Consider the following 16,619-nt stretch of genomic DNA (forward strand, 5'->3'; position numbering starts at 1 on the left):
AAAAAAAAAAAAAAAAAAAACTGGGATTAGAAGTCCCATTTGACCCAGCTATTCCCCTTCTGGGTATTTTCCCAGAAGAATTAAAAACATCATACTGAACTGCCGAGCGAGACCCTGTCTCAAAAGTTCAATAACCAGTAAAGGAAAAAAAAAAAAAAAAAAAAAAAAAAAAAAAAAAATTAATAGAGAAATAGCATGTAACCACAGAAAAACTTAAAAATGTTAAGATAACATACAATAAATGTCAGGCTCACAGGAAAGGGCCAATCATTTAGAGTAGCTATATCACACCAGAATTTAAAAAATCATGTCACAATTTGAGTGAAGACATTTTAGTCAAAGAGAAATACTGTGTCTTTATTTGTCCTAGACTTATGATTGAAATCAATTTGAAATCTGTATGGAATGGACATATTTTTAGGATAACATAAATTGGCAGAACTAAATAAAAAAGAAACAGAAGTGCTAAGGCACAAATGATCTTCAGGCCGTTCGCACTGTTCTAGACGCATGGAGAAACATTTAAAGCATCTCAGTTCATCTGGCACAAATTTGATACCAGAAGATGACAAACAGCATAAAGAGGAACACTGTCTACTTCAGCTAAGTAGATTTTAAAGTACTAACAGAACTACTAGGAAATACAGCATACTAAATGAATATATTATGAATAAGAATAGTTGCTTAAAAAATAGTTGCTTCACAAATGTAAGGGTGACTACATGTTAGGAAATACACAAATATAATCTGTAACATCAGAAAATCAAAGGAGAAAACCCTGTATGACCAAATCAATACTATGCCAAAATCCACTTGAGGAAGTTAAATGTCCTTTCAGAGTGAGGGAAAAATACTCTCAGTAAGCTAGAAATAGAACAATACTTCCCTAATATAATAAACAGTGTCTACTGCAAACCAACCATTATCCTTAAAAAGGAAACACTATGTCTGCATTTCCAAAAAACATATTCAACACAACATAAGCCCAAGAACTAGCCCCAATATCCTTACCTCCCAGGGATTAAAACTACATTAGCATAATACCCCATCTGAAAAGTCCTGCAGGCAAGCATTCTGTTTACCTCAGCGGTTTGCAAGTCATTTAACTATGAAACTCTTCTCTCAAGGTACACACATTAATATCCCAAGAATTAGTGTTCCCTGGAGCACATTCTGGTAAATACTTTAGTAAAGGCATTCCCATCAGGGGCTGGAAGACAGACAAGGTTTTCCACCATCACTATTCTTACTTAACATTATTCTGGAACTTCTAGCCAAAGCAACAAGACAAGGGAAAATTTAAGGACACAGCCATTAAAAAAAGAGGAGACAAACTGCTGTTGCATGCAAATATGACAATTTACATAGAAAACACAAGTGAAAATGAATTCTTTGCATTAAGTGTTAGAATCAGGGCCTGAGAAGTGCAGTTTCAAAAATAACTGCACATAAAAACACCAGGTAAGATAAGTTATAATCAACAATACAGCAACAAAAACTATAAAATACCTAGAAATGATAAATAAATAGGGCCAACAAGAAGAAAAATGTTACCTTAACAAGGGCAAAAATGTGTAAGTGAAGAACTATATAACATGCTCGCTGAAAGACTCAATTCTACAAAAATAGATACCTTCCTCTATACTGGATTTAAAAATATAAGGTAGCCCGATGGAAAATGTTCTCAAGAAATGCAACAAAATGATTTTAAGATTCACAGAGAATTGATGTCTAATAGAAATAGAAGCCAAATGTGCAATTTAATGTTTTTTAGCATTTATTTATGGTGCTGGAGATTAGACTCAGGGCTTTGTGTATGCCAGGCAGGGCACTCTATCCCCATCCTATCTAATATTCATTTCTGTTTTGTTTCTTTTTTTTCAGACAAGGTCTTGCTATATAGTTTAGGCTGGCCCTGCACTCACTGTGTAGCCCAGGCTGGCCTCAAACTCAAGGTACTGCTCCAGCCTCAGCCTCCAGAGTGCTGAGATTATGGGTATGGGCTACTACGCCTGGCAAATAGCTACATTTTTTTCATAATATATTTGGCCCAATATCTCTGAAACACTATTACAGCATATAATCAGTACTAGATTAGAAAAGTATGAGACACTTTAAATTCTACCTTGCATACTAAGTCTTTTAAATCTGATGTGTATTTTATACATAACATGTCTCAACTAGGACAAACTGCATTTCAAGTGCTCAACAGTCAGATGACCAACCAGTGACTACCAAATTAGACAGTGCAAATCTAAAATACTAAAGAAACTTTTAAAAAAAGAAAAACGTAACTGAACTTACTGCACGATTAGGCTAGAAATTCACTTGGTAAATATGTACTGAGTGTCTTCGATGTGCCAGGCACTAGGGACCCAAGGGAGTTACAGCTCTCTCATCATAAATCATGATAAGTACTCTGAGATCTCTTATAATGGAGGAGTAGTCAGAGCAGGCCACTTGCACAAATGCTATTTGAAATGAGACCAAAAGGATGAATAAAGACTTGCCAGATCTGTGAGGGTGTGTGGCGCTACAGGGAAACTGTCCAGACAGAAGGAATTACATGTGCAAAGAGATAAAGGGCCTAAGTTGGGAAGAAAGGACGTGCTGGAAGCATCGCAGCAGAGCAGGGCCAGGCGTAAGGGGAAGGGCAGAGGCCACACTAGGCTGTCGGGGTGGGTAGAAATCAGACTGAGTTGGCCTTGAGGGCCATTTCAAGTCAGTAAAAAGAGAACAATTATTAACACAGTATTAAAATAGATGTTCTCAGGGAATTTGAATACAATATGAGTTATATCCCTTCTGATTCTGATAGAAGTAGAGCACACCCAAAATAACCTATGGAGAAGGCATTTCTAAGTAACAGAAGACAGATATGAGGGTTTAACTACAGAAGAATTAAAACTTTTGTAAATCTTTAAAAAAAAAAAAAAGCCTTACTAACATACACATCCTAGATAACCCATCTTAGAGATACCATAAATACACTCAGCTCAAGGCCACAAGATGCCTCTCTGCACTCTATCTTTCTGTGTACTTCTAACATTCTGCCTACACCAAGTGTGGTAGTGCATGCCTATAATCCTAGCACTCAGGAGACTGAGGCAGGAGGATCCCTGTGACTTGGAGGCCAGCCTCGCCTACGTAGTGAGTTCAGGGTCTGCCTGAACTGCACAGTGAGACCCTGTTTTTAAAAACAAAATCTGCCTAATAAATCCCTCTATGCCTCTTTTTAAAATACCCTCTGTGAAAAGAAGTGAGAAAACAAGCCAGGTATCGTGGCACACACCTGTCATCCCAGTACTCTGGGAGCTGGAGCAAGAGGATTACAAATTCTCACCCAACCTGGACAACTTAGTGAGACCCTGTTTCAAAAAAGGGGGTGGGGATGTAGCTTGGTGCAAAAGCCCCAAATTCAATCCTCAGTATCAGGCAGGCGCAGGTGGTTGAGGGCACAAGTTCAAGGCCAGCCCAAACTACACTACAGAGTGAGACCCTCAAAAAAAAGAATAACCAAAGCAAACTATGAAAAATACTTTACAACATACATAGACAGAAGACTCATAAATTAATAAAAACCAAATGTGACAATTGAAAAATAGGCAGTGAATACAAACAGATGCTTTAAAAAAGAAATAGAACAAAAAACCAGAATTTAAACAGCAAAAAATAACCACTTCATCAGTAAACAAAAATTAATGCAACACACAATTCTTTCCCAAAATGGCAAAACTTACAAAAAAGCAACCCAACTGACACCTGAGGAGAGGTCCAATGTTACTTATTTCTTACTTTCTTGACACAGGTGTATAAGCAGGGACTTGTGGAATGCAGTGGTGGAAGGAAGGCGTGTTCAAGCTTTTTAAAGCTGTGGACTCCTGGGCAAAAGCTGGGAGAGAAAGGACAACAATAAAGCCCTTCTGAAATACAATGTAAAACTGAAAACAGGTTTGTAGGGAGGCCTCCCCTCCTGGGTATGGCTTTTTATCTTCTTAGAAGAAAAGTAGAGAACACTTCAAAGAAAACAGGGAGGCAGACTCTGTGGAGATGAGAAGGGGATCTGGGGAAGGGAGAGAGGGGAGTAGAAATGATCAAGATGGATGTGTATATGTATCAACTCCCCAAGATGTATGTAATTAATATGTATTGCAAACAGATACTAAAAATAACAAACTTTTAAAAAGGAAGAAAAAGCACAGAAGAGGAAAGCGAAACACTATGATTAACACCTACGAGGGATTCCATTTTCCCCACACTGAGAAAGGAAGCACTCTGCTCTCTTCTCCCTTGCATTAACACTTCTTTAGGCAGTGACAATGAGATTCAAAGACTCTTCCCCGAGCTGCTAACAAGCAACACTCCTGTGTCAGAAGCTTCTGAAGGACTAGGACAGTGAATTTACAGTACAGTTAATCTCAGTTCCAGGCACATCAGCCAGGCTAAAGAGAGCAAAAGGATAATTAATCACAAGTTCTACACCCCATGATCAGATTCATCAGGCAGGTCCAGCGATCCATGGGTCGAAGAGGTCAGAACCTTTTGTAGGAACATCAAGTTTACACAAGATCCCTCTACCCACTGAACTGACAGTTCCCCAAAGGGCTACTCACTGGCTCCTGGCAGGTCTTGGTTTCGCCCTTGCCTGGAATGTCAGTATATTTGTATCTATGTTAGGCCAGTTTTAAATTAATTTTATCTTTAAAATACACATATGCTTATGACAGAACTTCAGGTTCTTCAAGGTCACAGTACAGAAAAATAAAATAGCAAAATTCTCCCCACCTACAGCCACTCTTTCTCCAAAGACAATCATTGGTAGTTTTTTTATACCCTTTCAGAGAAATTTTAAACATGGACCAGCATAAACTTCTGTACCTTGCTCTTAAGAAATGTATTTAATATGCTTTAAAATCTTTCCATAGCAGCACACACTCACTGACCTCATTTTTTCCGACTTCATAGCATTCCATGGATAGCTGTTTCAACTGATACCAAAAACAGGAAGCAATTTAAACAGTCATTACAAACACAGAATGGCGACATATGTTTCATGCATCTTGGCCTTCTTTTGTAACTTCTAGCGGAGGAATTGTGAGGTTTTTCATTTCACTCGATAATGCCAAATTACCCTGTAAAAAATGGAAATGACTATTCTTTCACCAAGAGCACAGGGAAGAGCAGCCTGCTCCCCCACAAACTGTCTCACTTCTGCCAAACTGACAGGAGAAAAATGGTACCTCACTGTTTGCCCGTGCACGTGCTATTCATAAATGAGGCCGATACCTTTTCTCGTGTTTCATGGCAATCTGTCTTTGAACTACCTACCTTTTCCTGACATTTGCCTTTTTTCTTGAATTGTCCGCGCTCTTTGCAAATTAAGGAAATTATTGCTGCAAGTATGAGATTTAATTGCAATCACTAAATGGCATATTAACTGGGGATTTAAATTATTTTCCCTACATTTATAGGAAATATTCATTCGATATCAATCGCCTACATACACAAAACCAAAGGGAATTCAAAGATGAGTAAGAGTCCCAGTCTTGCAGTTTGATGCAGGCTTAACGCAGATTCTTCCCAACTCAGGGAGATATGGGAATGGAATTCATTTTTGATAATGCAGAGTAGTGATTTATATCAGTTTTTCAATTAGGTTAAGTTTGCAGCTGCTTCAGAAAACAATAATGAATTTTATTATTCTACTCACTAAAAACATCAGAATCAGTATTCTTAATTTAGCAGATTAATCATAGGTCTTTTTCCTTCACACTACAACAGACAAAAGCCACGCTCAAACTAGACATTTACATTGCTGTATTTTAATTTTAAAAACAAGTACATCTAAGCTGTGCATTTTTATACTACATTAATACTTATTTTAACCATGTTTAACTTTTATTTGTAAAAATGATACTCTGGATAGGAATGTGAACATTTCTTTCAAAAATCACACAGAGAAGACTTAGCTGCAAAGATCTGTTGGCTCCTCAACTTCTTCATAGGCCTCTTCTGCTCCTTCAACCAACAAGGAGACCATCCTCCTTCTTTCTCAGTTTCTTACTTTAGAAATTGGGGGGGCGGGCCGCTGGGTGCTAGGGATAGAACCACGTACTAGACCCAATGCTCTCCCGCTGAGCTATGCCCAGCCAGGACTCTCAGTTTCTTACAAAGAAAAAGAACCACAGCACACCTGTGGAACAGCTGTTTCCTCACACATGGTTTCTGCCTTGGCCACATGAGGCCACCACTGGTCTCAAGGGACCAATATTCTTCCACTTCAACATGTCCAGGACCCCCATACTTGTCACAGCAATCGTAAAAGCGGGTGACTGCCGTTTCCAATCACCCCTTAGCCTCCTTCTTTACCTGGGAAAGTCCTTGCCCGGCACCACCATCAGTAATCACCAGGTACTGAACGCTTGGTACAAGCTAGGCACGACACAAAGGCTTACTATGTATCCGCTGAATCCTCCTGACCTCCCCAGTGAGACAGACACTACTACTACCTCGTTTCAGAAATGAGGAAACCAAGACTCCAAAAGCCTGACTTTCGCAGGACTGCTCCAAGTCTCCAGGCTAGACTCCCTAAACAATAAGCCCTCATCCTGCTTTATTTTGTCCAGGGCAACAGGACAGCCAGAGGAAGAGAAAAGGAACTGAGGAAAAGGTCACTCCGGTCCTGGGGTGGGGACAGGGACAGGTGGCAAACATCCTCCTATTGAATGAGGCCCAGGATGGAGACTAAGGGCAAATGAGGGCATTCTGGTGATAACATCCATCAAAATCACAAAAGCACATCCTCTCTAGCTAAGCAATCTCAGACCTTCAAGTTAACTGTAGCACCTTCCTCCTAGACCAAAATTCCCTCTTTCTGGATTAATATCACTTGTAGAGGTAAGGGCTATGTGCAGAGAAACCTCAGGTGGGCCCTCTGGTTGAAATGCATTACAACTTCCATATTCATAGCTTTGATCCCCCTTTTCCCCTTAAGCCCCTTTACCCTAGCTCATTTTATTTGCTTTAAATAAAAGCCATCTTTACATGCTAAAGCCTCAATTAATTAGATACTACAGAGCTAGGGCTCAAGTGACTGGCCCTTTGGTGTTTCAAGGTGGAAGTCTCAGAGAGCAGATGCTGCCAAGAAGACACAGGGTTCAGCCCAAGTTCAATACAGTTCCAAACAGCACCGAGCTTGGTGTTCAAACAAGACAAATGCGGCAGGAGGTGGGGGCATCCCCAGGAATGATGGAGCAATGCGGACGCCAAGTCTGACAGCATTGAAGGCCAACAGCAGAAGCTAAACTGCCAAGATGAGCTCAAGGAAGATCAGCAGCTTTGGAAGGAAATGGACACTCATGCAATGGAATTGGGGCAGAACGGGCACCCGGAGGAAGGAGGCCATTCATGCAGCACGGCCCTATGGGTACAACCAGAGAAAGCAGGGCTGGCCTGTCTACCACCTGAGCCAGCCTGGCCACTCCTCCTACAGACCTGAGTAAAAGGTGAAGGAAAAGAAAACAAAAGACCCAACTCAAGACCATATGGTAACAGGCTTAGTAAGCACAGCTTCCTGAAATCTTTGCAAGATCTCATTCAGAAAAGCTACCAAACAACACTTCGCTATGGTCACATATCAGGACAAGACAGTGTTCTGAATGCAACAGACAAGGAAATGATACCCCCTAATCCAGCTTCCAAAGCTCCCTACGAAAAAGAGATTTTACCTGAGCTTTAGAACACAAAGGCACTTTGCAAGACAGCAAAACCGGTCAACCACAATCTTACACACAGCTGAGCCAGTGACTAGAGCCTCGGCTCTTCCTTCACCCTGCTCCTACTGGGTGTGAGCAAAAGGATGAAAAGCTGATGCTGCCCTTATACAACACAGCACTACAGGACCAGGTAAACTACAAGGCACAATCAGCAGGCAACACAGAGCCTGCGTTTTCAGAGCTGATTCATGTTTATCAGTGTCCTAAAAGGTACCAGGGAATTTACGAAGGCCCTATTATTTTTCCTTTAATGCCATTATATTGTTACATCAATATTTTGAAAAGATTTGCAAATCATCAGAAAGTAACTTTAAAACGCTATGGGTGAATTAATATGCAAGGACATAAATTCCAGAAACTATAAAGGTAGATGAATGCACCTGATAACATAAAAATATATGACAAAAAACACCCCTGTCCCAAAAAGGCCACAAGATAAATGACTACTGAGGGGAAATCATGCCTATCTGACAGAGGGCTACTTTTCAAATTCTTGACTTTATAAATGAAATTGGGTTAACCTAAAAACCTTACTGAAGAATGGGTAAAAGACACAGTCAAAAAAAAAAAAGCAAAAGGACAAAAGGGCTATGCAAAGATGTTTTATTTATGATTAAAGACATTTAAATTTTGAAAAAAGAACAAAATTTTGTGTGTGTGTGCTGGGGATCAAACCCAGGGCTTTACATATGCTAAGTTAGTGCTTACCATTGAGCTACATCCCCAGTTCATGAGATACCAGTTTTAAACCATCACACTTGCACACATTTTTAAATAGCTAGCAAATGTAATCCTGAGGGGTACACTGGTAATATCTATCATTTCCCTTTTGGTCCACAGTAACTGCTAAAAATTGAGCCTACAAAAATAGAGTGCTTACAAAATATATTAGCACATATGTAACGAAGATGTCCAGTGAGCATTTTTCTTTGTTATAGCCAAAAAAAAAAAAAAAAAAAAAAAGGAATCCCAAAAGGAGACTGGTTAAAAACACATCCCAAGCTGGACACAGTGGCATACACCTGTAGCCCCATCAATTCTGAAGGCTAAGCAACACCGTGAAACTGAGGATCCATGTCAAAAGCAAAAATAAGTGCTGGGTGTAGTGGTGCACAACTGTAACCTTAGCACTAGCACGGCTGAGGTAGAAGAATTGGCACGAGTTCTAGACCAGCCTGATGTACAAAGCAAGACCCTGTCTCCAAAAATCAAAAAACAAAAGAAATCTACAATGAACTACCATGCAGCTATTAATTGATTGATTTGTATGCTGTCGTAATGGAATAAGCTGCTGGATTCAGCTGAAATCAATCAGCAAGATACAGAACAATGTAGATGCATGTACGATTTTCTTAGTGAGTGCATGTTTCTCAAAAGAATAACTACAGTTGACTGTTTTTCAGTGCTAGGAACTGAATGCAGGGACCTCATATATGCTAGGCAAGTACTCTAAAACTGAGCTATACCGCCAGTCCTACAGCTGACTCTTGAACAATGTGAGGGTTACGAGGGTTACGGTGCTGACCTCCACCTCCACAGTCAAAAGTCCATGTACAACTTTTGACTCTCCAAAACCTACTAATAGCTTGCAAACAGCTAATTAGCACATTGTGTATATTATATGTATTATAATGAAAACCACATGAGAACCTCAAGAGATCACTTTTTATTGCCACATGCAATTTACTGAAGAGACATAAAGATGATTAGCATCACAGGGATGTTCAGAGCGGATACTCACAACACTTGAGCTCACCGCAATAGCAACAGGAGGTGGCTGAGAGATTACAGCAGCAGTACATACTACACCTAATTTTATGCAGTTACGAGTGAATATTGCATCTTTATGTTTGTTTACATTTCTCTTGACAACAAATAGCACCATGTATAGTCTGTGTGTGCATCAGTCTTGATAAATTTTAACTTTCTATGATAGATTTCTGTGTCTTTTACGGTAGTAAATAATAAAATAGACTACCTATGTTTAAGCACACAGATATCTAATTTTTTCCAATATTTTTCGTCTATATGGCTTATTTGCAAAACCTTTTCAAATTGTTGCACACCTCAAAAAAAAAAAAAAACAAAAACACCAAGAAAAAACCCCATGTGTAAGTGGACCCATACAGTTCTAGCTTATGTTGTTCAAGGAGTAAAGTGTATGTAATGCTCTATTCACTCTGGAAAGAATCACACCATACTATTATCAGCAGTCACTTATGAGAAGAAGAGCTAAGGATGGGGTAGGGGAAAAAAAACATTTTATTTTAAACTTTTTGAATGTTTTTTTTTGTCTTTTTGAGACGAGGTCTCAGTATTCAGTTCAAGCTGGCCTTGAACTCACTTTCTAGCCCAGGCTGGCCTCAAACTCACAATGATCCTTCCGCCTCAGCCTCCCGAGTGCTGGGATTACAGGCATGTGTCACCATACCCAGCAACTTTTTGAATTTTTAAAAATCACATAGCTGTATATTCCCCTTCTGGGTATTTTCCCAGAAGAATTAAAAACATCATACCACAGCAATATATGTGCACCCACATTTATAACAGCACAACTTGTCATAGCTAAATCTTGAAAACAATCCAAATGCCCATCAACTGAGGAGTAGATAAGAAAAATGTGGTATTTTTACACAATGGAGTATTACTCAGCTATAAAGAAAGATAAATTCGAGGCTTTTATAGGTAAATGGATGCAACTGCAGACCATACTCATAAGTGAAATAAACCAGATGCAAATGTGTAAACTTTGTATTGTCTCCTTAGTGTAAGAACCTGAAAGAGTAAATAAAAACCTAAAGGTACAACAGATATTGTGAGAGGGAAATAAACTGAGCAATAAGAAAGAACAACTGGGATGAGGGAAAGTAGAAAAGAAAGAAGGAAGGGATATATATATATATATATATTTACATTATATATATAAAATAGCTAAGATAATTGTACTACTAATTTCTATTAATTCATTGAAAGGAACAGTTAGTGTTTAGATTGTTTGATCAGTCTTGCATACTTATATCTGGTAACCTGAGCAACTACTTTAAAAATAACAATACGTAATACAACAACCATTGTTGATTTCCTATCATCTTGCTTTGAAATTGTGTATCTTTTTATAGTTTTTGTGTTGTTTTTGCCATTTTGTTTTTGTTCTTTTCTCTTTGAAATAATGAAAAAGGAAAAATCATACAGCTGTATTATTTTTTAAGACATGCAGTTTTTACTTAAAAAATATGTAATATTTTAAACTAAAAAATCTAGACGAGAAAGATGGGCTGCAAATGGATAATTATTACATCAAACCGACAATTACAGCAGCAGAAACAAAGAACTATGTGTAACAATGACAGGACTGATTACTTTTAACCAAAAAGATTTTTAAAAAAATCAAAACAGAACAAAGTAAAACTTCATGGTGGAAGATTATTTTTGAACAGGGTCTTGCATTTTAAAAGGAACAGAAAGAATGTTCTGGACGGAAGAAATGACAGGAGCAGAATGCAAGCAGTGTACAAGGAACACAGCAGAGGAGTGCTATAGTGTGCAGGGAGCCTTGAACATTGGGTGAGAGGACGCAAACAGAACTCTGGGGGGCAGCCCTGTGGACAGGAGTCCAAAGAAGGACTTGACAGGACTTGGAAAGTGAGAGAGACATCCACGTCCACTTTTGGGGTACAAGTCAGCTCAGGCAGGGCAGGCTGAGGTTAGGCAGGAGAGAAACAGAGAGTGACTGGGGAGTGACCAAAGCTGCACTGAGGATGGTGGCCGTAAAATGAGGTTCCTAGAGGGAGAGGAAAGGAAAACAGCTGAGAATAGAACAAAGTGTTTGCTCCTGATACTCCAACACCGATATAACGGTACTATATCTCAAGAAAAACGGTATCGTCTGTACTCACCATGCTCCTAAAACAGCATTTCTACCAACTAGAATTCCTAAGTAAAATTCCACCTCATGCATTCTGTTAAGTGAGAGGAAACTGGAACAATGCAAAACCAGTAATGTCCTCTCACACTGCAGACCCATGCTGCACACAGCCTACAGATAGAGAAGGGACTCTTTTTTTTTGGTCTTTTTGAGACAAGGTCTCGCTATGCAGTTCAGGCTGGCTTTGAACTCACTTTGTAGCCCATGCTGGCCTCAAACTCACAGCAATCCTCCTACCTCAACCTCCTGAGTGCTGGGATTACAAGTATGCGCTACCACGCTTGGCCCAGAACAGACTCTTAAATGTCACCTGGACAAAACACCCTCGAGATCCTCTGCAATATGCTTGGGTAAAGCCTGAGCCATGTTCTGCATAATGACTACAACTGAAGTAAAGAGTAAAGACTAAGCTGGGGGCATTGGGCTGGTTTTTTGTGAGCTTCTTACACCATGGAGTCGTGCGACTCTTGGCTGAGCTCTCTGAGGCAGGGACCGCAGGCCCACGACCCCACAGGGTGTGCAAGGGCAGGCTCTCAGCTTGAGTCCGCTGACAACTTAAACCAAGATGGTGACTGCCATAGAAGCCACACTCTCAGCTCTTAACTCTTCCTGCTGAAGACCCCCGAGGTGAAGAACAGGATCTGGCAGAACGCAAAATCTAGCAAAGTAGCTCATTCCCACCTAACCTAGAAACACTCTAATTTGCTTCACACAATGCTACTCTTCCTTTAAAAATACCCAGTTACACTTCCAAGAAAGGAAAGGAAGGTTACAGATTTGGAAGTTGTTTAGGGCACCACGAGGTACCTACCCATTATTCTCAGGCAAGATGCTCATGATTCCAAACCCAGATTTGCACCTGCTGGCTTCAGTCACTTGCTGACACCTGAGACGCAGCTCAAACTAGGCTTTCTTCATCACAAACTGAAGATCTCTAATTTTCACTCTCATACAAAAAGTCATTAAAAAGACCACAGATTGAAGCACTGGAGAGAAAAGGCATGGTAACAGCAGTAACAACTATATAAAAATAACTTTTCTAGATATTTCTGCTCGGGTCTAGATCAAAACTAAAATTGAGCTGTCATGAGCTACAATCTAATCCTTTGGAAAGCAGCAGCAGCCGAATAGCACCAGGGCTGCATAAAACATTCTGGTGCTACTGAAACCCAATGCAAGGAAGAAGAAAAAAAAGAAAGAAAGAAAAGAAAATGGCATTCTGTGATGGATATTCATGAAGCACTCATCCTAATTTAAAGGAAAACAAGTTTAGAGTTCTTACTGCATTAATTCATGTGAATCTGAAGGAACATTTTTATCCAAACTGTTACATTTCCGACCAAGGCGTTAACATTCTCCAGGTCTGCTCAGATACACTAATTCTGGGAGGGTGAGATTTGTCTTAGTTAAAGTGAAACATCAGAAGCTGTTCTGAGCTTTGCAAACAGGAGAGGAATGGCCTCTTTAACTTCACTAGTGCCGGTAAGGACTGGCAGTTATTGAACTCCTACTGTGTACACTGTGCTAAGTAAGTGCTGTACTTACTGACACCACTATGAGGCAGTTGTTGCAGCTATTCCCAATCTACGGCTGAGGACACAGAGACTAAGGTCACTCGGCTAATGCCTACCTAAGCCAGGATCTGAACCTAGATTTGTCAGTCTCCAGAGTCAGGACTCCTACTGCCTATGAGTATAGACTTTAACCCAGGAACAGTGGTGAGATGCAGGGGTTTTAATCAACTTCAAATGGAAAGACAGTTCTCATTGATGGATGCACTACACGAAAAAGTCACACTGGGTCTGACACAGTGATAATTAAGTAGTCACAAGTTATACTTCAAATGGTCTGCAGCTTTTTCTCCGTAAAATGTCCATTCTTTTTACTCTGTCAGTGAAGTAGGCAAAAAGATGCTTCAAATTCTTAGGGTTTTTTGTGTGTGTATATATATATATATTTTTTTTTAAGAGTCTTGGTATGTTACCCAGGATGGCCTTGAACTCCTAGGCTCAAGCAATACTCCTCCCTCGGCCTTCTGAGTAGCTGGTAACATGTGCCACCATACCTGAGGTCTTAAATTCTAATCATGAGTTAAGGATTTGTTTCAGGTAAAAAAAAAAAAAAATTAGTAATTATAAGCTTTCTCAGGGTAAAGAACTCAACATAAAAAAAATCTACTTTCTGCTAGCATTTCAGGGGCACTGGACCTAGAAAACACATTATGTTTTGCCTCTTACAACAAAAGGACCAGCAGGGAATGGTGGCACATGTCTGTAATCCTGGCACTCAGGAGGCTGAAGTAGGAGGTTTGCTGCAAACGTAAGGCCAGCCTGGGTTACATAGTGAGTTCAAGGCCAGCAGAGATCCTGCCTCAAAAATAAATAAATGAATAAAAAAGCTCACCTTGAACTGCATTTTTCCTTGAGGTTTTCTGTGCCATCAACAACCAGAAAACAATCATTAGAAACTTAACTGCACTTTTTGATGACCTTCACTAAGCTAAATCAGCAGCTTTTCAGCTACAAAACATTAAATGGACACAATTAAGAAATATGAAAAACATTAAGCAGACTTTATAGTAACATGAAAATAAATGGGAATAAAACATGATGACATTCAAGATTCATAATACATTTTTGACAAGGGCTTCAACTGGAAAGCAGAAGTAGGATTCAGAGACATGCAAAAATTCACAACTCAGTGGTTCACACAGCCTAGTGGCCTATCCTTCTTCCATCCCGATAAATTTACACACAGTAACAATGAAAACGTATGAGCCAGTTACCGGGGTTTCACAAATTTTGCTAACTCCTTCGCATAACATTTTCATTTAAAAACTCAGCAACCCCAGGGAATGGACTTTATTATCCCACAAATTACAAATCAGGAAAAAAGCTCAGGGACATTGGATAAACTGCTCATGTTCACATGGCTAGTAAGCAGCTCTGCTGGGATGCAAACCCAGATCTGATTCCAAAGCTGATGTTCATCCCCTGCAGCCTCCAAATAAAGATTTGCATGACTTTTTTCTTTTCCCAGAATCAGCAGTAAACATTTTAATGTTTCAAAGACTGATTTCGGGGATCTGCACCCCAAGGATCAAAGTTGAAAATAGCAGCATTAGATATCAGCTATACAGGACCGAGAAAACTAATAAGCAAAAATAGCTTCCTGAAGAAAAAGTCAACTCACACAAAAAAATGTTGTTTACCAACAAAAACCAGGAAGTATCCGAGTACTTACTCTCAAAGTCCAGGATTAGGTAGGTACTAGAAGGGTTCTGAGGGAAGCATTAAAACAGTGCCCTCACACTCCCATTCCAGTTAGGACAAGAACAAGTTCAGTAACCGAGGAATAAGCACCGAACCAAGTACCACAAAGGGATGGGGGTAGGGCAGTCAGGGAACACCCTCTGCAGGAAGCATATCTTCAGCAACGGCTTGAAGGAAGTGAAATGGAAAATGTGCACAGAGGGAAAAAAACAGGAGCAAAGCCCAAGGCAGTCATAACCTGGCTTCTGCAGAGGCCAGACCTGGAGAAGCAGGGAAGAAGGTTCAGGTGGGTGGGGCAGGGCCAGCGGGAGGAGAGCTTTGACAAGCCAGCAAGAGCAATGGCTGGACACAACGTGGCAGGCAACAGGACACCCCTCAGCTCTGAACTGTGGCATCACTGCCATGGCCTCCCAACTGATCTGGACTCCAGCCTCTCCCTTCTGCCCCCAGCACACGAACCATCCCTGGTCTCCTGTCACTCACGGATGCCTTTAGAATGCTTTCAACTTTGGCCTGGTGTTCCAAGTTTTTTCAGGATCAGTGCCCAACCAAGCTTTCCTCCTAATCTCTCCTATAGGGGCCCTTCTCTGACAAGAGACTGGTTCCGTCCCTTCACTAAGCCGTTCCGGACCACTATGCTACAGTGACCTCTATCCCTCCTTGTTAATTCTACAGCACACAGCCTCGCCTCATGAAAATTACCTCCTAACAGGTAATGTCTCAGCGCCCAGTGTAAAGCTACCTGGCGACCAAGCATGCCTTCTGCAACTTTCCCCCACCACATGGAAGAGCATCTTGACATTTAATAGGCCAGCACGCACTCAACTATTTTCTGACTTCCTATAGTAAGTTTGGCGTTAGCATAAAGGAAGGATGGGGGAGGGGGGAACCTTGGAGTCAGCGACCAGCTAAGAACTGTTGCAATAATCCAGATGTGAAGCAAAGAAAGCCTGGACTAGGGAACAAAGAGAAAATGAGCAAATATAAACAAAATGTTTGCATGCAAAAGCTCCACGGAATGTGACTAAAACTAGGGACAACAGCAAAGGATGAAGCGTGATTAAGGTGAGACTTAGAAAACGCTGCTTGGAATCATTTTAGACCTGTCTGAAACAAAGTGCATTAAGTGGCTAAAAAAGTCCACATTTGCAAAAAGTCTTCAGCGAAACTGCTCAGTGTCTTGAACCAGGGACAGCCCTTCCTATTTCAAATATGCACTGCACGGCAGAGCTAGATCTTTAGAGAGCTGATCTAAACCCTCAATTCTCACAAGGGGAAACTGAGGCCCAGAGCGGAAAAAGCTTGCCGAAAACCTCAAGACACACACTTCCAAACTAGTGCACAGTCTCAGCAGGGGACTGTTTACACCCCCAGGTCAGCCCCTGCCCGCCCTCCGGAATGGCAGGACCGCCTGAGCCCGAGTGACCATGGAGACCTCCAGGGCCAAGCGCAGCGGGCCGCCGCCTCCTGTTTACCTGGAGAAAGGCGGTGGCGTGAGCTGCGGCTCCTTGGCAGCTCCCCGACGGGCCGACCCCACGGCCCGGCCCGGCTGTCCAGGGGCCTCAAGCACCCAGCCCCACCCCGGCACCACAGGCAGCGCCCCCGCAGGCGCGGGCCCGGAAGCCGGGATCCCGAGACGCCCGGGGC

General features: G+C 41.0%; 1 protein-coding gene across 15 annotated transcripts in view; it reads right to left on the reverse strand.

The window, feature by feature from the left end:
* The window catches only part of Zbtb34 (zinc finger and BTB domain containing 34), a 37,214-nt gene that overhangs the window by 15,800 nt on the left and 4,795 nt on the right, over nt 1–16,619 (reverse strand). For 4 of the 15 annotated variants that reach the window (XR_001233631.1, XR_001233632.1, XR_001233633.1 and 1 more), the window contains exon 1: nt 4,944–5,127. The exons of 5 other annotated variants lie outside the window; for them this stretch is intronic. Coding sequence is in view for 2 of the 10 variants with exons in the window: in XM_013513291.1 (XP_013368745.1) it covers nt 4,944–4,963 (20 nt within the window). In the remaining 8 variants the exon portion in view is untranslated. Of the gene's footprint in view, nt 1–1,082; nt 1,106–3,740; nt 3,759–3,795; nt 3,814–4,943; nt 5,128–12,511; nt 12,576–16,447; nt 16,467–16,619 lie in introns of those variants that run through there. 6 more of the 15 variants (XR_001233640.1, XR_001233638.1, XR_001233634.1 and 3 more) reach the window with 6 other exon arrangements.

This window comes from Chinchilla lanigera, unplaced genomic scaffold (genome assembly GCF_000276665.1).
Source record: "Chinchilla lanigera isolate Chin_1 unplaced genomic scaffold, ChiLan1.0 scaffold00018, whole genome shotgun sequence".
NCBI classification, from domain to species: Eukaryota; Metazoa; Chordata; class Mammalia; order Rodentia; family Chinchillidae; genus Chinchilla; species Chinchilla lanigera.